This window comes from Orcinus orca, chromosome 9 (genome assembly GCF_937001465.1).
Source record: "Orcinus orca chromosome 9, mOrcOrc1.1, whole genome shotgun sequence".
Taxonomy (NCBI): domain Eukaryota; kingdom Metazoa; phylum Chordata; class Mammalia; order Artiodactyla; family Delphinidae; genus Orcinus; species Orcinus orca.
In genome coordinates, this window is record NC_064567.1 from 80888640 (window position 1) to 80912691 (window position 24052).

General features: G+C 36.7%; 1 protein-coding gene across 4 annotated transcripts in view; it reads left to right on the plus strand.

Annotated features, from left to right (window-relative positions):
* CACNA2D1 (calcium voltage-gated channel auxiliary subunit alpha2delta 1) overlaps nt 1-24052 on the plus strand; it is a 514372-nt gene that overhangs the window by 380948 nt on the left and 109372 nt on the right. For all 4 annotated transcript variants that reach the window (XM_049714933.1, XM_049714934.1, XM_033439986.2 and 1 more), the window contains 3 exons: nt 5616-5685; nt 8257-8307; nt 10481-10580. In XM_049714933.1, coding sequence (XP_049570890.1) covers nt 5616-5685; nt 8257-8307; nt 10481-10580 — 221 coding nt within the window. The remainder of the gene's footprint in view (nt 1-5615; nt 5686-8256; nt 8308-10480; nt 10581-24052) is intronic.

Consider the following 24052-nt stretch of genomic DNA (forward strand, 5'->3'; position numbering starts at 1 on the left):
TGAATTAATTTTTCCTTAGAAGAACAGTCCAAATTCATTATCTTGGCTAGCAATTCAGAACCATGACTAATACTTCGTAGGAGATGATTGAGACAAGCCTAAAAAAAATGATTCACATAACATAAATTAGATCCAGGCAGTAGAAACAGTGTTGGTTTTTATAGGCATTTTTGAGTATGTGAAATTTACTTTTTTTGTCTTTCCATGAGACTAAAATTGAAGTCTTTTAGAATTAGAAAATGCATTTTAAGTTAATTGGAAATGCAATTAGATGTCATTTGAAATAGTGTTTCTATCAAGGGAATCAGCCCTCAATTCATCATTTTGTACTTTATTGTCTCCTAGCAGAAATTTTAAAAATTGATACTCTATTCTTTTTAGACCATATTAACTAGAAAATGCCTCTACAATCTGCATACTTTCTCAAGAATATTTCAGTATCCTAAGTTAACGTACAGGTAAACACCTTTTTTAACTCAGTGGTTTGATACTGACATAGCACACCCTAAATGTCATGTGAAGTAGAAATGTCATCAGATAGATTTAGTCAGATACACCCACAGTTCATTTTTTGTCAGGAAAAAAAAGCATAAATGATCATTATCACCATTAATGATGGCATTCAGAAATGAGATGCCCACATTGTAGGCTGTCATTTCCACTCCTTTCTCCTGTCATTCCAAAATCTTACTGGAAAGCAAAAGGGACATCTAAAATGAGTGACATTTCACTTTTTACAGGGACTGTAGAAGCTCCGATTTCCTTCCATGGAGCCTTTATTGTACCTCATTATGAAACTGATTATTTCAGGGAATTGCAGTGTATGGTTATTATCTGTTTTTACTATTTGACCTTCCATATTTCTGAGCCTATATATATAATGTACCGTGTAAGTACCACAGTGGGATTTTACAACAAACTAATTAGTAATATCACAGAAGAAACTACATTATTTAATTTTAAAATAATATAAATAATTTAATGTAACCGAGGGATATTTCCTAATAGTAAATGTCTCAGCAGACTTCTAAGGGAACATTATTAATATTTTTAAATAGAAACCATCTAAGATTATAAAACATGTTAAAATGTAATGGTCTGGCTCCTACTGTAAATTATAGCCTTTTTTTCTGTCTTTAAAGAAATAAATTTTATAGAACATAGTAATATATATCACAGTTCATTTCAATTAGCAGTTATACTGAAAACAGATCCTAGGTGAATGTGCTCTGCAAAAAAATTCAGAAATCTAATTTAAGCGTGACTTTCAAATTCCAGTTTTTTGACCACTTTCAACTCATGATGGCCACTATTATATTGGCGGTGGTGATTAATCTCACTTCTCAACTCATCAGAATATTTATGTAAGTCTGAATCCAGTCAGGAGAGAGATAACACAATGTCTTGAACAGGAAAAGTTAATTTTTTTTTAAGGATAATTTTATTTTTTTTTAATTAAATTATTTATTTTTGGCTGTGTTGGGTCTTCGTTTCTGTGCGCAGGCTTTCTCTCGTTGCGGCAAACGGGAGCTACTCTTCGTTGTGATGCGCAGGCTTCTCACTGCGGTGGCTTCTCTTGTTGTGGAGCACGGGCTCTAGGCGTGTGGGCTTCACTAGTTATGGCTCGCGGGCTCAGTAGTTGTGGCTCACGGGCTTAGTTGCTCCATGGCATGTGGAATCTTACCGGACCAGGGATCGAACCCATGTCCCCTGCATTGGCAGGTTCATTCTTAACCACTACGCCACCAGGAAAGTCCTAAAAGTTAATTTTTTAATAAAGAATTATTAACTACAGCAGGGATTAAGGAGGGATTGGCTAGAAGTATAGAGAACTCTAAATAATATTGGACTAGCAGGTGAAATATTATATAATTTAATATAATAACTACCACCCATAGGGCAGAAATAGCCCAAGGAAGAGACTTTGGTCCCCCAGTGCCCCTGGATTGAGATGCAGATCTTTTTACAGAGGACATGGTCGTGATCCGCCAAATGTCAGAGAAGGTACTACAGTGTCACACTGGTAGGACTTGCTGGAAGTTCACCCTCTAAAAGGTTCCTGTTGTCTCATCAGAGGCTCTCCACTACAAAAATACCCAGGGGTACTGCTGGAGAACCAGAGAGCTCTCCAGAAGCCTTGGTCTGGAGAAGCTACCCACGAGCTCTGGAGAATACTCAAGCACTGCAGGAGCCAAACACCAGGAAAGCTACATTTGCTGCCAGAGCGTTTGAGCAAACAAACCAGACCAGGAATCAAAAACCACTTTCTCATTCAGCATCTTTCTTTCTTCATCTGCAGACAAAGCTTAAGATTGTGCTTGTGGGTAAAAGAAAAATATTTGAAGGACCCAGAGATATTTTCATAGAACAAGATAAATGGGTGAATTCGGAGCTGAGGCAATAAATGTACAATCAGCATAACAGTATACTAAAAGAAGAATAAAAGTTATTTAAATATGTAGTTATTACAAAGACCCTATCTTGAGGAGTTAGATAATAGTTGAAAGTGTACTGATATGTCTGCCTGCATGCTTGTAGCTTAATTCTAGTGCTACCACAAAAAAAAAAAAAAAAAAAAAGTCATTTTATCTCACTGGCTCTAAGTTTCTGCAAATGCAAATGGAAAGAATTAAAGTAAATTTACCATTTCAGTTGCATTGACTGTATCAGTAAATGGTTGTTGGGGGAGTGCTATATTTAAACTTAACTGTTTCTTATAAATGTGATTAGTCATTTAAAATGAATAAATTGTTTTATAATATAGCTGCTAATAAGAAAGAAAATTCACAGTCAAGGAGAGGCTCAGTAGTATATGTTTTTGACATATCCTAAATGGCCAAATTATCTTAGTTGGCTAATAAACGTGATTCTCAGAAAAGTTCTATGTAATTTTCATCATTTCTCAATGAATAAAATGGCAAAATAGATTGAAGGGCATAAGTCATATGAATTATTATTAGGAATTTTCCAAAGAGTCATATGTTTAAAAGTGTTCAAGGAGAGGAGGACTTCAGCATAAAATTATCATCCAATTCATCAGCATTTATTGTTCTCCATTGGGTCTAAGGGGTGCGTGTGTGTGTGTGTGTGTGTGTGTGTGTGTGTGTGTGTGTGTGTGTGTAAAGCTTTGTAAAGTATTTTACAAAAGTATTTTATATTTAATTAGAATAGTGTAAATTAATTGCATTTAAAAAGCAATACAGTTAGATGTACTATTTTTCTGTTTACTGCAAAATGATAAAGACTCTGAAACTAACAGAAGATTCTTTTGTTTTTAAGTTTATTATTATTTTTTAAAATTTATTTTGGTTGTGCCAGGTCTTAGTTGCGGCAAGCAGGCTCCTTAGTTGTGGCTCGTGGGCTACTGTAGTTGTGGCACATGTGCTCCTTAGTTGCAGCTGCTGGGCTCCTTAGTCGCGGCTTGTGGGCTGTGCTCCTTAGTTGTGGCACGTGTGCCCCTTAGTTGCGGCCGGCGGGCTTCTTAGTTGCAGCACGTGTGCTTCTTAGTTGTGGCTAGTGGGCTCCTTAGTTGTGGCATGCAAACTCTTAATTGGGGCATGAAAGTGGGATCTAGTTCCCTGACCAGGGATCGAACCCACATCCCCTGCATTGGAAGGCAGATTCTTAACCACTGTGCCACCAGGGAAGTCTCCTAACAGAAGGTTCTTGAATCTGTACTTCAATTACTTCAGATCATCCAAATAAATATCAGGAAAAGTTTTTGTGCGGTTATGTTAATTATAATGTAACTTTTAAATGATAATTTCAAATGGGCTGGCCATTATCAAATATGGGAATAATAAGGTTAAAAAATTATGCTATTATGTGATAGCAATCCAAGAAAAACAATCTTTTTGTAGACCAAGATAATGTAGCATTGAATGAAAATATAAGGATCAAATAATTGTAAGTACAGTTTTCATTAGTGGCAAATAAATTTTCTTTTAAGGTAAATTTTTCTGTTAGTAGAGAAGAAAGAAAATGTATAACCTCTGGACACCTGGTAAAACATATTCATTGTCACCCAGAAAATCCCAATTGTGAACAAGTTATTTCTGAAATAATATGAAAAAGAAATTGACTTATACAACTTTCTTTTGTATTGCTGTGTTGTTTTAAATTTTAAAAAAGAAAAAGGTTAAGGGCATAAAAATGGTATCTCCCATTTTAACATTACTGTGGATAAGCAGAATGTGTCCTTGGTGCTTTGTGACTTTTAAAATTATTACTTTCCTAGATAAAATCTAATATTGGGTCAGCCAAAAGGTCTGTTCAGTTTTTTTCTGTAAGATGGCTCTAGTAGCACTTAGTTGTCTTTAACTTCATTTGAAACAATTTTGTTAGACAGTATGTGACAGCTGTCATATCAGTGTGCATTTAAAAAAGACTTATCAAAATTGGTGAACTTTTGTGTAGCCATTTTAATACTGATGATGGAAGAAAAAAGCAACATTTTTGGCATATTATGCTTCATTATTTCAAGAAAGGTAAAAACGCAACAGAAATGCAAAAAAAAATTGTGCAGTGTATGGAGAAGGTGCTGTGACTGATCGAACGTGTCGAAAGTGGTTTGCGAAGTTTCGTGCTGGAGATTTCTTGCTGGAGGATGCTCCAAGGTCGGGTAGACCAGTTGTTGATAGCGATAAAATCGAGACATTAATTGAGAACAATCAACATTATAACACGTGGGAGATAGCCGACATACTCAAAATATCCAAATAAGCATTGAAAAGCATTTGCACCAGCTTGGTTATGTTCATCGCTTTGATGTCTGGGTTCCACGTAAGTTAAGCGAAGAAACCTTCTTGACCATATTTCTGCATGCGATTCTCTACTTAAACGTAATGAAAACAAATTGTGACGGGCAATGAAAAGTGGATACTGTACAATAATGTGGAATGGGAACAGATCATGGGATAAGTGAAATGAACCACCACCAACCACACCAAAGGCCAGTCTTCATCAAAAGAAGGTGATGTTGTGTATATGGTAGGACTGGAAAGGAGTCCTCGATTATGAGCTCCTTCCAGAAAACCAAACGATTAATTCCAACAAGTACCGCTCCCAATTAGACCAACTGAAAGCAGCACTCGACAAAAAGCGTCCAGAATTAGTCAACAGAAAACACATAATCTTCCATCAGAATAATGCAAGACCACATGTTTCTCTGATGACCAGGCAAAAACTGTTACAGCTTGGCTGGGAAGTTCTGATTCATCTGCCGTATTCACCAGACATCATACCTTCGGATTTCCATTTATTTCGGTCTTTAAAAAATTCTCTTAATGGAAAAAATTTCGATTCTCTGGAAGACTGTAAAAGGCACCTGGAACAGTTCTTTGCTCAAAAAGATAAAAAATTTTGGGGAAATGAAATTATGAAGTTGCCTGAAAAATAGCAGAAAGTAGTAGAACAAAAAGGTGAATACGTTTTTCAACAAAGTTCTTGGTGAAAATGAAAAATCTGTCTTTTATTTTTACTTAAAACCGAAGGCACTTTTTGGCCAACCCAATAGTTTGATTTAACTTCTCTATTTGAAGTTTAAATTCTCTCTCTCGCTCTCTCACTCTCTTGCTGTCTCTCAATCACTTTCTCTCTCTCTCTCTTTTTTTAAGCTTCTCCATGGGTTGATAACAGTAGAACTCCAAACAAGATTGACCTTTATGATGTACGCAGGAGACCATGGTAAGAATTTTGGGGTAGCCATGAAAAGATGAAAAAGACAAAATAAGGTTTCTTTTTTTTGTTTGTTAAAAAGTTGCAAGGGATCTTCCCATTATTAGGATGAATATTGTCTGATTATTTCAAAACCTCTTTTTTTCCCTTTTATACATTTGAATTTTTTATACATTTATACTTTAAAACAGTTAAAGCTAAATGAAGATGATGAGTTCAATGGGCAGTGATAATGAAGTTGTTGAAATGATTCATCAAATGCATTTCAAATGGACTACTTTAAGTTTTATAGTCAATGTCATTTCTAAATCTCTTTTAGCTGGTGGGGATTTCTATTGAAAGTCTCCCAGTTTGCTTGGAGTAGGGCTCTAATAATCAACATCTAGGTAGAGTAGAATATAGTTTGCCTCTGGTGGTGAACTAATGAGAACTAGCCCCAAGGTAAGAGCTGCCCCTAGTTATAGTCATATAGCTTATGTTTCATTTTTCCAAAAAAAAAGTTTATTTGTTCCTTACTACTAAATAAACTCATTTTCCTAACATATGAATCAAAAAATACCAAATACATCATAATTACACTCACTGGGAAACAGTTATTAAACTCGTGCATTTTAATTCATTTTTTGAATGTGTTTAATCGTGTGGTTCTATATTTTTTAATGAGTTCACATGTTATACAATATAGTGCTTTGTAACCTACTCTTTCATATCAATATCTTTTCATAAGAGACACAGTACCATCATTTTAAAAGAATGACCGGATGGTAACTTATTTTAAAAATCCCCTATTATTGGACATTTAGGTTATTTCTGACTTTTTGCTAGGGTTCAGACAAATTGTAAGAGACATAATAGTTGATTCAAAGAAACGTATTCAAGGCTTTTAAAATGCCCTATTAAACGTCCCAGTAGCAATTTACATAAACACCAACCATGTATAATAGTACCAGGTATTATTAATCCACATATTATTCTTGACAATATTTCTCTAAGTTAGTGGCTTTGGAGCCATGGGTTGTTGAGTGGAGGCAAAGCCTATGACATCACATGATTTGGGTTCAGGAACCAGTTGTTTCGGCGGAAACTTAGAAACTAGGTCCCAGCTAGAAGAGGCAGACGATATCCTGTCCTCCGTCTTCCTCATGGAGAGGCATGTCAGGACCATTTGTCAAGATGCTAGACATGAACTAGATTTGCCTTCCACTGGAATATCCACTGGAATATCCCAGCAACCCTGCCATTTTACCTTCTAATAGAAAAACAAACTTGAGTGCAAGCTGTAAACTCTGTTTCATGAACATATAGTGCTGAATAGTTACTAATTGTGCTGAATGTTGCCTGAAAACTTATTGGCAAGTTATCTGGCAGGCTGCTGAGAAGTTAGATTTAGAATCTTGGACAATAAGTAGAACACTGAGTTCAGATGCAGCTCTTCTTGTTGGGGAAGGCAGGTCCCCACTTCCCATCAGCCTGTGGCCAGGCAACATGAGTTTTCAGGATCATTCACCTGTAGTTAAGTTTATCTCTACAGTGGCTGAACTATTCTCCTTGAGTCTCTTTTCACGTGCAGAGATTCTGAATCTGTAGGGCTGGGGTTGAGTGTGGAAATCAGCATTTTGAACTGGCTCTCCAGGTGATTTTTAAGATACTATAAAGTCTGAGAACCACTACTTGAAACTCTTGGAAGTAACATTATATATTGTTTTTAATGACTTTATTGTCCCTTTGTCAGTCTTTATTGTCCCTTTGTCAGATTAGACCACTCATCTATTTTTGCCGGGTTTTTTTGTGTGTGTTTAAATATATGATACAATCTTATTATTTGTTTTTATTATTATTATTCTTTATTTATGTATTTATTTATTTATTTAGTTTTGACTGCATTGGGTCTTTGTTGCTGCTCACGGGCTTTCTCTAGTTGTGGTGAGCGGGGGCTACTGTTCGTTGCGGTGCGCGGGCCTCTCATTGTGGTGGCTTCTCTTATTGCAGAGCATGGGCTCTAGGTGCGAGGGCTTCAGTAGTTGTGGCAAGTGGGCTCAGCAGTTGTGGCTCGTGGGCTCTAGAGCACAGGCTCAGTAGTTGTGGTGCACGGGCTTAGTTGCTCCGTGGCATGTGGGATCTTCCCGGACCAGGGTTCAAACCCATGTCCCCTGCATCGGCAGGCAGATTCTTAACCACTGCGCCAGCAGGGAAGCCCTATTATTATTCTTTAGAGTGAGTTTTAGAACCTGTGGTCAGCAAAATGGAATTTAGGATAACGTTTTTTTTTTTTTTAGGGAAATGTTCTTCCAGATGTTAATTTCTTTTGCTCCTAGTATTAAAGCACATCTCTTATTCCTTTGTTATAAATATCTGTAGAACATCCCTTATGTATTATGCCTCTGACATTTTTATGTTAAATGTAGCTTTTCTAAAGTTGATGTTACAGAATTGTGAATAAAAGAGCATCTTCTACCTAGATAGAATGGAAGTAGGGCCTTGCTTGGAAAATATCTCAGAGATTAGTAAATAGCAGTTCAACAAATATCAATGCTTGATATTTTACAAGAGAAAAACTTATTCGTATGATATTTGTTACAGGTACATCCAAGGAGCCGCATCTCCTAAAGACATGCTTATTCTGGTTGACGTGTGAGTAGTTAAATATTATGTAATTTTCATATACTGAGAATATAGGGAGGAGTTTTAGATAACAGTAGTAGGTTGGGACTAGAAAACAGGTTGAAGAAAAGACAAGGAATAATTATGATGGCTTTTATATCCAGACAAATCAAATTAAGGCAGTAACAAAACAAACAAAAATTCTCTTATTGAAAATGAGAGGAATCTATGTCAAAATTGAAAATTATGGCTTGGTTCTAAATCTGAACTTTTTGAAAAATTATTGATTTGCTTCCAGTTTTTTGCTTTATATTTTAAACAATATTAAAGTACATGGTTGCTAAATCCAAGCTGTTTCTGCTTCCATAAAAAGTAGAATAATTAGTTGGCACTTAGTTATTAATGATTCAGATATCTTTTCGGGATTGGCCACAAAATATCAATAGATAAATATTACATATATTGAATGTCAATACTGGGCATTTCTCAAGGGCAATGCTGAAATACAAGGAAGAATTTCATGAATTTTTATATTGGTCATTTTATTTTTTTGTCACATTGCTTCAAGTTAGGGTGTGTGTGTGTGTGCGCATGCGCGTATGTGTGTAATCTTCCAATAAGATAGAAGGTGAAACGGTAGAACATAGTGAAGAATATATCCTGCTTTGGAGATTTAGTTTTTAAGAGCAATACCAAGGAACTAAAAACGTGAGGTATAAAATGCTTATATTATTTTCCCTGAGAGAATAAAAGTATACCCTCATCTGTTCTTTGCCACTGGAAGAAACAGAATCCAATGTTTTATAGGCAACTAAATTCATTTCACAGGATAGTGTCAGCGTTTGAAAATTTCTCCATTATAATGTGAATTGAATAAGTTTAAAATCTTATAACCTTGCCTGAGAAAGAGAAGATAACTGAATTTGACAAATGTAACAAATATTAAATCTCACTTCATTTGTTACAATGCATTTAAACTTCATCTTGTTTTAATTAAGTTATTATAGTTTGTACATATGCTAATCCTTGATATTCTTCTGAAATATAAATCTGAATGGTAATGCAATATGTTATAATCCTATTGGATATATGCTAATTTCCTGAAATAATTTCTTTTATTAAAATCTTTGGAACCCATGTCAGATACCAAGTGGGATAAAAATGTAGATGAAGTTGTAATGCCATTTTTAAAAATTATTTCAATGGAAATGTGTTGAGGGTATCCTATATACAATGTGATGATACAAAGATGATTAAGACATGGTCCCTGATCTCAAAGATGATTCAGATGTATTAGTGAAATTAAACCATATTCACATCAGTAAATTAAAACAATTGTAGGAAGTGAGAGATATAAAGTATGACACAGCACTGAAGGAATACATAGATGAGAGAGCACATTTCATTTTAAAGTGTCAGGAAAGACTTCATTAAGGAGATAAAATTGGAATTGAATCCTTATAGCTAAGATTTAACAAGGCAGGCATGGGAAGGGAGAGGAAAGAGTGGAATTTCAGGTGGAAGGGTGACAGAAGCAAAGTGGCATAGATGAGACATCTGATAACAGCTAGAAAAGTAAAACTGGGAAGAAGTTGGGAACTAGAGACATAAAAGTGGAAGTTAATTGCCTAGAGATGAGCCCTGCAAATAGATGTGGTCATACAGGATCATAAAATATGTAGAGACAAGAAAAATGAAGACTAAACCCCAAAGAATATCTACTTTAGGATATAAAACAAAGCATTGCATTTACAAATCTATTATCAAATTATTATGCTGCTTCATAATTATTGGTTTAATCAAGTCAAACAATGAGCTCCCTAGGGCAATGACTGTATCTATTAACCTCTGTAACCCTCACTACTAACTTGGCTAACAGAGCTGGTATTCAGTGTATATTTCCTCAATAAGTGAATATGCCATGAGTATCCACAGTTTCTTAAAATTGTCACTTGACGTGTAATTTTCATCATTGTAGTTAGAAAAATATACATTCTGATGCTTGTTGGAAAGAAAGACAAGATTTTCTGTAATTTATTTCTACTTGCTATCAAAAATAGGACTTTTTCTACTACTGGTTTTTTGAAGACAAAATTATTTGAATATTATTATCTAGAGTCAGTGCATAAGTTGCGTTTCCTTAGGGTGTATGATGTTAATTAACTACATGGTCATTAACATGTGTGGACTCTTTTTTTTATAGGAGTGGGAGTGTTAGTGGATTGACACTTAAACTGATCCGAACATCTGTCTCTGAAATGTTGGAAACCCTCTCAGATGATGATTTTGTGAACGTAGCTTCAGTAAGTATATGATGACTGCATTTTTGCTGAGTAAAATCTACAATTTTTATCTCCCTCTGGTTTTAAATACTTTATAGTGTTTTGTCATAGGTAGGCTGAGATATTTCTGGTCCTATTACAAGACTGTCTTACGGAGCCATCCTCTCTTGTTACTCATTCTCCCATACTTCCACACAAAGGTCCTTTCTGAATGTTTGAGGATTTACCCATGAATGGAGTGATTGAAGCAATGAACATGAAGGAAAAACATTATATATATTCTCTTTGACTCAGAGGTGCTTAAACAGTTGACGTGAACCCCCGTACTCATTGATATCATTGTAACTCCCAATAAATAGTGACTCGGCAGTGTAAGCGTATGGCAATTTTCTGTTCATTGTAATGCTCCTTTTTCATACTGGACACATATCCATAATCTATTATGTTTTTAAAGGTTTTTTTTATTATGAACATGAGAACCAATAGATATTTGAATGTGCTTTCTTAAACTTCTTGTTTCCAGGAACCATTTTAGACTTTCCTCCTCATAGCTAGAGAGCATTGAACTCTGAAGCAAATAAAACAGGACAAAATGAATGTTACTGTATCTCACTTTAATTCATAGAATTTTGGCAGAAAATTTCATGGCCATGTCCTGGTTGATGTAATTTCACATTTGAAGTGGTTATATTCATAGAGATGCATGTGAGGGAAGAGGTATTTGTGGTGAGGTCATTTTGTACTGAACATAGGAGAATGGATCTACCTCTAAAACCACATGGGAGGAAGGTAAAGCAGCTGGCCTACAGTCAATTTACTCCCTTCACTGGAAGGGTACCCCCTGGAAAAAAGTAGGCAGAGGAACTGAATATAGTCTCTTGTCAACCAGAGCCTCAAGTAACTAGATAAATCATATTTACTAAGAGGAAGAGGAATCACTCCAAAAATGCTTTTAGCAGGATATTCCCTAGCTAAGGGTAACTGTCATAAATAGAACCCAAGATCAATGAAGGAGGATTCCTTTAAAACTATCTAGTAGGTAATATAACTCTCTGGGTAATAAACTGGAGATATTTCATAGTTTAAATACTCACCCTGCAAAGCTCTTTTTGAGACCGCTTTCATCTGGGCCCAGAGGAATGTCTCCAATACAGTAATGTAGGACCTGGTCTATTAGTTTTCTGAGGCTGCTGTAACAGAATAACACAGACTGGGTAGCTTAAACTACAGAAATTTTTCTGTCACAGTTCTGGAGGCTGGAAGTCCAAGATCAAGGTGCCGGCAGGGTCAGTTTCTACTGAGGCCTCTTTCCTTGGCTTGCAGATGGCTGCCCTCTTGCTACCACTTCATATGGTCATCCCTCTGTGCAGACTAGTGTCTCTTCCTCTTCTTATAAGGACACAAGTCATAGTGGATTATACCCTCGCCCTAATGGCCTCATTTTTAACTTAATCACCTCTTTCAAGAACTTATCTATGATTACTGTTACATTTGGAGGTACCAGGGGTTGGGACTTCACCATAGGAATTTGAGGGGGACACAGTTCAGCTCATAACATCTGGGGAACTGCCCTCCATACCCAGATCTTTCTATGCTTTATCTGAACGTTTAGCAGTCCTTTAGCTTGTCTGCATCCTTGATATTATTAGTAAAATTTGATACTGCTTAAGAGCTCTGATTAATGTCAGTCTGATTTTATAATCTGACCCTGGGTGTTAGCTCACGACTTATTCGACAAAATGAGAACAAGTAAAATGTATTGCTTGGTCTCCCAAATAAAATGATCAAAAAGATAACCATTTAGTTTAATTTGTACATAAAAGTATTGTTTATTACAAAGGCATTGGAAAGGTTGCTAACAAAATATTATCTTTGGCAAAGCAAAAGAAGAAAGTTGAAAAACATTAAATTCAGTACAGATTTGGCATATCTAATGAAATTTAGATAAAACCAGCAGACATTAAATATGGTTAATGTCTTAATCTCGCTTCCTCCTGATTCTTACTCATGGATTCAACTGTAAATGGTTTTTTTGGGACAGGATCCCAGGAAACACAACCAATGAAAGGAAATTAGGCAAGGGAAGGAAGGAAGAATGCCAATTAAAAGAATTTAATTTAAAGGGATTTTAATCCTATTGAGGTATCCTAGAAGCTGTATAGAATATGAACTTCAAAGTTATTCTGCCTCAAGGCCAAGTGAGCTGTGGTTTTAAGTACCAGCCTTCCATATGTGTGGGCAGAATAGACTCTGACCATAAGAGAGAGAAATGTAACAAAAAATTGCAGGTGATGGTAGTTAGAAACCTGTCCAGTATGTCCACTGTATCCAGTTAATGATCCTTAAAGATGGCATCTAACATTTAAAGCCAGTGTTTCCTTATTGATTTTCTATCTGGATGATCTATCCATTAATAAAAGTGGGGCATTAAAGTCCCCTACTATTATTGCACTACCGTCAGTGTCTCCTTTTATGTCTGTTAATATTTGCTTTATGTGTTTAGGTGCTTTATACTGCATGCATAGATATTTGCAAGTATTATATTCTCTTGTTGGATTGATCCCTTTATCATTTAAAAATTCCTGAAAATGTAACATTGCTTTTTATGAGTGGATACAGTCTGATGCCAGCACATCAGTGGACTTAGCACCATGATTCAAAGAACATACTGTCCCTTGAAGGACAACATTCCTACTCAAAGACTGTCATCTGCAAGCTGGAGCTTTAGTTGCACACTTAAGAGACTATCCCAGTGTTTTATCAGGCTGGCTGTTTCTAAGTGATGCAGTATATGGTAGACCCAGTGGATCCTGTGGTCATTTGTTTGTTGTTGGGCCTCCTTCACCATAAAATAGATGGCTTGATTTGAGGAGATATTATGTAGGATTCCATGATGGTATCCCATGATGATAGACAGTGTGTGAATCCAGAGGATTAATGATCCTGCATGAGGCATTGCAAACAGGAAAGGGGAACTCTTACCTGAAACATGTATCAATAGCAAGAAAAGCAAAATTGACGCCACCCCATTCCAGAGGGATAAAATCGAATACAATCTGTTTGAAATCAAGTTGTTGAATGTCTTTTTGAAGAGTGATACTGTATTAAAGACTCAGCATCGGACAGTTTCCAATGGGTTAGCCATTCACTAATCGCGATAGCTATATCCCACTTAATGAGAAAGAGCCCATGTTTTTAGGCCCACATATATCCCCTCTTTCTCTGCTACCTGGCTGCTGCATTTATGGACAGTTGCTGCATACAATGGACAAATCCTCCTCTCCACTCAGTTGTTCAGTACCTCCTCTGTATGAATGTTCTCTAGTGGGGATTGATGTGAGACAGAGATCTGCACATTTCATGCCTACTCCCATAGGTCCATCCTCACGCTTCCTCTCCAGATCTCTTTTTCTGGGGAAGGTCTTCGATTCTTGCTTCTTCAAGGGCATTGGCCAACCAGCTAAGCCATTTGCCCCTATGTAGGAGTGGTGTTGTCTTATCTCAGGCTAGTTGCTCCCTCACACCAGGTTGATAACCAGGTGTTTTTTGCCTCAAGATCCATCAGCATCCATCCCCTGGCATGTTCTCCCAGTATCTGCTGTTCATATTAGACAGATCTTGCATCTCTTTTGTTGAATATTCTCTTTTTCTGTTTTCCTGGAACAGAGACTATTTTTCCAGGTAGGCCGTGTTGAGACCTGGTCTCTTTGTTGCCTAGAGCCATGAGGGGAGATGAGATCAGATCTTAAGGGAGAGCATCACCTTTTATGGTCTCTAGGAATGGGAGAAGCTACTACCTTCTAAGAGGAAGAGATTACTTCTCCGTACCCAGAGGGTATAGGGGAATCTGGAAGTTCATTGTTCTCACTAGCATCTACCCATGTCCCCATTCTACTCTTAAGATCCCATTCTTTGCCTATCAGTGCGGTGACTTTTGCATAGAAACCTGCCGTGTGTGTGGATGCGGCCTCGTTATGTGCCTTTCAAAAGCGAATTCTGTGTCTGTTTCTAGCACACGTCGTCCTTCTCACATCAAAAAATTAGAATCTCTTTATTGGCTCCTGTATATCTTCTGGCTTTCACACTTTGCCCTTAGTTGGTAGTTGGCTGATCTGAGGTTGTCACTTTTTTCATTGAATTTAACAAGCAACCAACTCCAAGCCCCTATAATTACTGTTGTCACCATATTTCTCAAATGCTAGATGCCTCCCCTTTATTCTGTATTGTGTTCCCGTCACTACAGGTAAAAATCTTAGCAGTTTTGATGCTGTAGCCTCTGAGGGGTTTTCTTTACTCCAGTTATCACTGATATATAGCCAATTACCAAAGGAATCTTTATTGCCACATGGCTGGTGAATGATTTAATTCTGGAATCCCATCCTGACCATGTTTCCTAAGACCTCTGCTAGTATCAACTTATATTGTCTTTCCTCTGAAATAGTTCATGAGATAAGGATTCAAGTACAAATGGCTTATTTGGAAAGTAATTCTAAGAAAGATTGAGAGAAATGTGAGAAGTAAAGCCAAAAAAAGAAGAGAACTGATAAACAGTGGGTTATCAAACAAGTTACCACGGTGAGTGAGTAGAGCTTAATCCTCTGGGCAATTCTGTGAACCAAGGTAGATTGCATGAATTGAAATTATTCTTTCCAAGGGGACAGTGTGCTGTGGTATTTGAAGTTAATGACTGCTCCCAAGGGACGTTAATTCCCCAGTGTTCCCAGGCCACTATGTGCACAAGCAAAAGGCTCCCAGAAATCTTGGACAGTTAAATTTGGGCTGATATGTGAGGAAGTATGGATGGGGCACCAGTAGCATCTGCCTCAGTTAGAAACTTAACAGTGCTATTAAAAAATATGCTTCAAAAGATTTTCTGACTGAACAGTAGAAATGGCTTTGAATGAATTTTATGCTTTCAACTTTTAGGCAGCAATCAATGATTCTTTCCTAATTAAAATAAAAACCTTAGATGGGATTGCCTTTGAGATTCGTTTTTTTTTTTCCCACACACACACACACACACACACACACTGTATTTTATTTTTACAAGACATAAATCAACTGACACCAAGCATTGTAAATGGATGACCACAACAAAAGCAACAATGATTGCAATTACAAAACACACTCACAGTATGTCATAATATTGACATTCAGTCCAGGAATCCTCCACTGTAACAGCTCCTTTACTTTGCAGTGAAAATTGATTTGTGTATTTTTTGCCTCTGAGTCCTTGTGGGATTTTCTTTTTTATTGAAACAGAAAGTCACAAAAATTATAATCATCCTCATCAGTTCACTCAGTCCCATGTAATTAATTTTTTTTTCATCTTGATCTTTTGTTAGCACTTTTATGAATTCATCCGTTTTCCATTAGAGTTCTGAAAATGCTTCATTCAGTTCAGCAGTGTAGTCAGTTACCAGACACCTGTACTTGTCAGAGTCTTTTCTGTGAATTCCGTGAAGATGAAAGCCTTTTATAGGAACATTTTTGCAAAAGCATCAGACACCCAGAACTCTGGAAATGACAAAAGACTTAAAAATGACCACGGTTAAAGATTTGATGAAAGTTCATAATAATGGGAATTGACAAGGAAATTTAGTTATTTCTGAGATATACATTTTAAAGTAATAACTAGAATTATGACTTATAACATTATACCAGAACACATAAGATTTTTAGAAATTTCATGTAATGTCTGAAACATTTATATTAACATATTTCCATACAAATAACCCAAAGAAAGTTTAGTATTAGTTCTTTTTGTTTGTTTTTTCATACTGCAGGTTCTTATTAGTCATCAGTTTTATACACATCAGTCATATACATGTCAATCCCAATTGCCCAATTCAGCACACCACCATCCCCACCCCACGGCGGTTTTCCCCTCTTGGTGTCCATACGTTTGTTCGCCTTTGAGATTCTTAATGCCTGACAAGTTTTAAGGACCTTTGCTTCTCCTAAAAATATTATGTTTGTTAAATGTGTATTTCTTTTTTTTTTTTGGCGATATGTGGGCCTCTCACTGTTGTGTCCTCTCCCATTACGGAGCACAGGCTCCAGCCGCACAGGCTCAGCGGCCATGGCTCACGGGCCCAGCCGCTCCGCGGCATGTGGGATCTTCCTGGACCAAGGCACGAACCCGTGTCCCCTGCATCGGCAGGCGGACCTTCAACCACTGCGCCACCAGGGAAGCCCAAATGTGTATTTCGTTAAAGAAAATTGTTAGCTAACTTCTTAAGAAACAAAATAGCAAGGTCTTTCCTTGTGATTTCTGTGAATCAGGTTAATATAAACTTTATTGATGCCTTGACAGCTCTTTGTAAATCCTTGCTGGGGCGTCCTCACTTGATGTAACTTGAATATGTGAACTGAAAGCACATAGGCAAAGTGAATATGTTGCTTGTAGAAAGAACTGGGAATGCATTTGATATGGAAGTAGTGTATCTCAATGTGTCGAGTTAAAAATTATGAAAATATCTCAGTTATGTATTCAAAAATAGGGAGAAAGTGATATTAAAAGATGTAAATTCTAAGGTGAATATTGCAGAAGATGCTTCATCATACACTATGATAAAGTCATAGTGATATCCCACTCTACTCCCAGAGAAATTTTTTACTGGTCTCAGTTCCTAGTATATTGGCTTATTTAGTTGAGGTTCATTAATTTACTTTGTGGTTTATGGTCCTTATTTACCATAAGGAGATATTTTTGTCAACTATACTCTGATTTTTTTATTGACTATATATTTTTGTTTAATTCTGTTATTTGAGAAAAAAACATTAGTACATTTTCATGGTTGAAAAGTCACTAAATGATATTGGCTGATCATATTATTCCAGACATAGATTTACCCTTCAGAAAATCAATACGAACAAGATCTAAAGTAGGTATGTGTTCATTATTTATCTAATTTGTGTATTAATCTTCAATTTAATCACGTTATAGTGAATTATTAGAGTTAATTTTTTTAACACTGCTCATGAGACAGGAACTGTTCCATGTGTTTTTCGGAGTAACTCATTGATTCTTCACAACAACCTTGTGAGGGAGATAATATTCCTGACCTAAATTTTATAGATAAAGAAACATAAGGTGTAGTAACTTTTCTAAGTGAGAAGCCAGGATTGGAGCACAGCTGTTTTCATTTATTAGTCTAGATTTATCCACAAAGTTATGTGGTTGGATCCTGAAGGAAAATATAAAGTAAGTTTACTAATTTTAGTGCATAATCTGATATATTTAAATAAAATTCCAAACTATTCGAATTCTTAGAAATTCTGAGATAAAATGTGATTAGGTTATAATAGCAAGGAGAAATGCTTCTTTTAAATCTAAATTTATTATTAATTTTTGAAGAAGAAGGTTATTTATGTTTCAGTGGAGGACTTGTTTTAAGAAATCTGCCGTATTTTGGCTTGAAAAAGCATATATGAATTGGATTATTCTTATAATTACAGATAAACACTTAAACATTATATCTGGATTATACGTTTTTGCGTAGGTAATGTGTCTCCTTTTATAAATTTATTTACTTCCTTTATCATGTGTCCTTTTGCTTCTATCAAACTACATAGATTGTTATTTACATTTATATAATATTTAATGTCAACCACATCAACTTCATAATTTAAAAGAAATTCTTCATTTTTATTAGTTGGGTGAAAAATATACCTGAAAGTGATACATTTAAAGAGACTTAAAACTAACACAACATTGTAAAATAACTATACTCCAATAAAAATTAATTTTAAAAAACTTAAAAGAATTAATTCTTATGTAACATTTTGGTCAAAGAAAAGTAAAATCATATTTTTGTCTTTAAAAGATAGGCCTTTCTCATTAAATAGAAATGTAATAACTTAATGATGTAGAGATTCTATGGAAAAAAAAACCCTTCTAATATAGTTATAATCTCCTGGGCTTTATGTGTGTGTATGCACGCAGATGTGCTTGTATATTTTTCTCTCTGAAACTGCTTGAAAGTCTAGGAAAGAAGCAATACAACTTTTAGCTTTTGTAACTTCAGGGAGGCATAATAATAAGGCACTGAGGAAATCTGGTAGTGATTCTATAATTAATTCTGACAGTAATCTTCCCACAAAGCCCTCATGCATTTCTCTTCATCCTCATAACCTAAGATCATGTCTGTCATCCAGAGTTATGATGCAGTCTGTATGAACGCTTTCCCAATGTTGCCTAGAACCATCAGACAGAAAAATTAAGCAGCTTCTCACTTTTAGGCTTATGTATCTAAGTTTCTTTATTTTTTTGAGAACGGTAATTTTTATGCTTCAATCACACATAAAATGTCAGAACAAATGTTGATCATTTCCTAGTGTTTCTATAATCTCCAGGGCTGTTCTTTGTTGCAGACAGGAAGCCTGCTGTTAGGCAAAGCTTAAATGCAGGCATAATGTAGCTGTTTTCCCACTAATCCAGTTATATACTTTGATAGAACTAAGTGGTAGATGATAAGAGCAGCAATTCAATCACAGCATGTTCTGATTTGCAGGCAAAATTTCAAATGTTGACACAAAGAGTGGTATTTGTTTATGAAAGTGAGGAAGTTTGACGTATTAGGAGAAAAATACTGCAAGCCAGTGGAGGATGAAAGGAAAATGTATGCTGATTATGGACAATATATGAAAAATTAACAACTGAAGAAGATGGTCTTGTGTTTCAGTAAAATCACATATTTTTATTTAAGAATTAGATGCAAATGTTAGGATTTCGTTAATGATCTTTGAGTCAGGTTTCTTGCGGGAAGCTTTCCTAACTTGTGGTCATTTTAAAATGCTATCTTTGATTATTCATCAGAAAGAAATAATCAAAATACTCCTTATAATATCTTTGCTATTAGTTGTAGGAGATAACTTTAAAAAAAAAATTAACTCTACCGCTTGCCCCAACTGTAGTCACTAAACAACAATTCTAGAGGTGACAATCTCTAAATGCCAGTGCAAAATGAGGAGTGAGGATCCACAGCCACATAGGAGGCTGGGAAGGGATGATCATGATGAAAGGATCTGGTGACATTAGTCAGGCTAAGTTCTGGTTAAGTGCCCTACTTCCCACTCTCCTCACAATCCTGCCTCTTATATGTACTCATAGAATTGCATAGGAGTAATGCACAACCTTTGAAACTGATCTCAGGTGGCCTTGGCCTGCAGCGCCTTGAAGCAGGGTTTCAGCTCCCAGACAGAGATTGAGGTCGGGTCGCAGCGGTGAGAACACCAAATCCTAGCCACTAGACCAGTGGCCAGTGACGAGCCCTTCGGCTTTGCAGAAAAGAATTCCCACAAAGATAGAAGGTAGGGAAACAAGTGAAGTATTTATTAGGAGGGAAAGGAGTTCAGTACATGTGGTTAGATACGTGGGCGGACTCAGAGAGAGAGCTGCACCCTCGCGGTAGTTTGAATCACTCTTTGGGGCATTTCTTCCAAGTTTCCTTTGGCCAGTCATTTGATTTGCCTAGTTCTGAGTCCGTATTTGGTGTATCTCAGGATCCTGCCACGTGTGCCTGTGCATCTCTGAGCCAAGATGGATTCTAGTGAAAAGGCCTATGGGTAGTTGACATCACTTACTATGGGGTGGCGCCCCCTCCCTTTTTGACCTCCAAGAAGCTTTCTAGTTGGGAGGGTCTCCTTGACTTCGAGAATGGAAATACGTGGTCTGTTATCTTCTATTTGGGCAGCACCCAGCCTTCTCTCTCAATTGTCCTGCTATTCTCGTCTTGGAGTATCGGTCTACAGGGAAGGAATCTCCAATTGCTGGCCATGGGGGGCGGGGTGCCCATCTGCCTCCTGCCTCAAAACTACTAGTTATGTGAGCTTATACAAGTTACTTAAGGCTTACAGATCTGTTTTCTCCTCTTTGAAATAGACAGAACCATATTTAACTTGCCTTTAAGTTATTGAGCACCAAATGGAATAACACATGAAAAGTGCTTATTTATTGTAATCATTTTTCTGGTTATTATTATTGTTGCTGTTGTTGTCATCTTCCAACACTTTTCTACCAACTGTTAGGAGACAGTTCTTCGTGAATGTGTCACATTGCTTCAAGTCTGAGCATTTACAGTCAGTTTGCCCAGATTTATGTACATTCCAGGATAAATAAAGATAGAGATGTCTCCTTCCCCAGAAGAGATTTACATACAATGCAGAGTAATTAAGATATTGTCTATCTGGAAAGGAGGATGGGCCAGCTGCCAGCAGCCCCTGTATGAGATCAAGGCCTTCCTCATCTTGGGATTTCTTGCCTGAAACACACCTACTGCCTATGCAGGTGACCCCCGGCCCTCTTCCCATCCTCCTGTGGGAATTGAGTTGTGAGTGTGAGCAAAGGTGGCAGTCTGGCTCTTGGTACTGCTATTGGTATTGCTATGAGTAGTAAGCGGCCTTTTCTCTCTGACCCAAAGGGCTTGTATTTTTCTGCCAGTGTCTATGCAGCTGTAGGTGGATTACTCATTAGCTTGCAAGAAGGATAAATCTCAGACACTTCCCAGTTCTTGGCTTGACAGTTTAACACCTACTAATGTCAGAGTGGGGCTTTGTTTAAGTATCGAATTGCACTGTATATGCAAGAAAGACATGATTTGGATTGTTCCTTTTCCTATGTGCTTTAAATTTCAGTTTCCTTTCTAAAATATCCCTCATGTGTTCCTAGACAAAGGCATGGTTTTCTTAGCTTAGGAACTTTCCTACTCTGCATATGATAATGAGCACATTTGTAAGTTGTGGCACAATTTAAATTTAAAAGTGATTTCTCCACCCTTGCAAAACAGGCCCTTTTGCGAGAATTCAAGTAAAATAAAAGATATTTGGCACACCAGTACAGTTTTGTGACATATGAATTTTAGGAGAGTAATTTCATTTCATGTCTTATCAAATAGTCATCCATCTAGATTTCAGGAAAACTTTATGTTGATTCATATCTCATTTATGTCAATGAACAAGAATATTGTAGTTTATGCCCTTCCTTCTTAAGGTGAGGTCTGTGGCCAAGCAGCCTGAGCAGCGCCTGGCAGCTGGTTAGAAATGCAGAATCCCAAGCTCTACCCCAGACCTGCAGAGCCAGAATCTGCATTTAGCAAGTCTCCCAGGTGATTATTAAGCAATGAGGAAATCAGGATACCTTAGGGAGGTACTTTTAGCAAAGTCCAGCAGGCATCTGTCTGGGGCTTGTTATAACTGATCATGCATATCATTGACTTAGATTTTAAGACCTTTTAATTCATAGAATTGCTAGTTTTATGGATGTTTATGAATATTTTATTTTGTAGCCATTTGCTTTTTGGAGGGAGGTATTAAAAAAGAGCAGAAGGAAGGAGTAGAATTAAGTTCATTAAGAGAGCCAGAGTTTTCTCTCTCTTATATACTTGTTTCTTTAAGAAAAAAAAAACTAAATCACTATTTGTACACTTGAAGTCAACACAATATTGTAAGTCAGCTATATTTCAATTTTTTTAAAAGTACTGTTTGTTAAGGCAAAAAAAAATCAGTGCTTCTTAGAATTATCTTCATTTAAAAGACATAAAAAATTACAGACTGGGAAGAAGAGTCTGAAATAATGGACAAATTTAGTAATTATATTACTTGCAGGGCAAGTAATCAAGGTTATTTAATTTTTCAAAAGAGAGATTGCCAGAGGATAACTTAATTGCTTTGCAAGTATAAGGAAAGTTTATAGGAAGGTGTTGACAAGTATGATAAATATTTTTCCATTAATTACATGATGCACTCAAGATAGTTTTTTTATAATTAGAAATTAACTGTATTTGCAGTTTTTGAAATAGCAAAGTAATTCTTAAGGTGAGGCAGAGGGAATACTTGCATTTTGAATTGAACTATAGTTTTTAAAAGTACAACAGTTATTGATTTATTTGCTGGGTCTATAAGGACTATGAAAAGACTTCACGTCCAGTAAACACATATGAATAACTGCACCTAACAGGTAAAATTTTTCAAAATTCAGGGATACCTCAGAGATATTACTGGTTCAGTTCCAGACACCAGAATAGAGCAAGTTTCACGAACTTTTTAGCTTCCCAGTGCATATAAAAGTTATGTCTACACTAAATTGTGGTCTATTAAGAGTACAATAGCATTGTCTTTAAAAAATGATGTACATACCTTAATTAAAAAATACTTTATTGCAAAAAAAAAATACTTTATTGCTAAAACTGCTTATCATCATCTGGGCCTTCACTGAGTCTTTTTTTTTTAATAAATGTATTTATTTTATTTATTTTTGGCTGGGTTGGCTCTTCGTTGCTGCGTGCAGGCTTTCTCTAGTGGTGGAGAGCAGGGGCTACTCTTCGTTGCGGTGCACGGGCTTCTCATTGCGGTCGCCTCTCGTTGTGGAGCAAGGGCTCTAGGTGCGTGGGCTTCAGTAGTTGCAGCACGTGGGCTCAGTAGTTGTGGCTCACGGGCTCTAGAGCACAGGCTTAGTAGTTGTGCATGGGCTCAGTAGTTGTGGCTTGCGGGCTCTTGAGCGCAGGCTCAGTAGTTGTGGCGCTCGGGCTTAGTTGCTCTGCGGCATGTGGGATCTTCCCGGACCAGGGCTCGAACCCTGGTCCCCTGCATTGGCAGGCAGATTCTCAACCCCTGCGCCACCAGGGAAGCCCCCTTCACTGAGTCTTAATCTTTTTGCTGATGGAGGATCTTGCCTTGATGCTGACCATTGACTGATCAGGGTGGTGATTGCTGAAGGTTGGGGTGGCCGTGGCCATTTCTTAAAATAAGACAACAGTAAAGTTAGCTGGGGCAGCGGGGAGAGTGCTATATAGATGTCATTTTATAACAAATTTCAGTCAGTGATAAAATATCTTTGTGTTTTAAGTGACCAGAGTCATTCTCACTCATATTGTCAGTATGACAGTATCTCTACTCTGCAAACACATTAGGTGTTGTGTATCTTGCTCATTGTGTTCTTTAGGCAAAGCCAGCCGTCATCACAATTTTTTTTTTTTCAATTAGGGAAGATGTTCCAAGTACTCAGCTTCATGTACCGTGAAAATATTAGACGTATTGGTCAGCTCTGCATCACAGTGTGGGTGAAGAGGAAGTGATCACAGAGTATGTGATCATTTGGTCATTTCAGTAAAGCTTCATCTTTGGGAGCTGGCACGCAAATTTCCACAGGGCTATGAGAAAAATACTTATATTAGGAATAATACTGATAGAATTATTATATCTCGAGAATGATGGAGAGAAAGCTGCCCATATTTCTAGTTGAATGAGTGCTCTGGAATCAGAATTGCACACTGGTTGATTAAAAGATGGTTGAGAAAATATAAATATCAAGTTGATATGAGCAAGGAAGCTAAATATAAATTAATTCTGAAGCAAAAGAGTAGCACACTCTCAATTGCTTGAAATTCTTATAAATGCCTATAATTAGAGAGGTTTAAAAGTTTTCTGTACCAACATGTAAATAGAATATATTAGAAAGATACTTGGGACTTACTCAGAAATTCTTTCAAGTT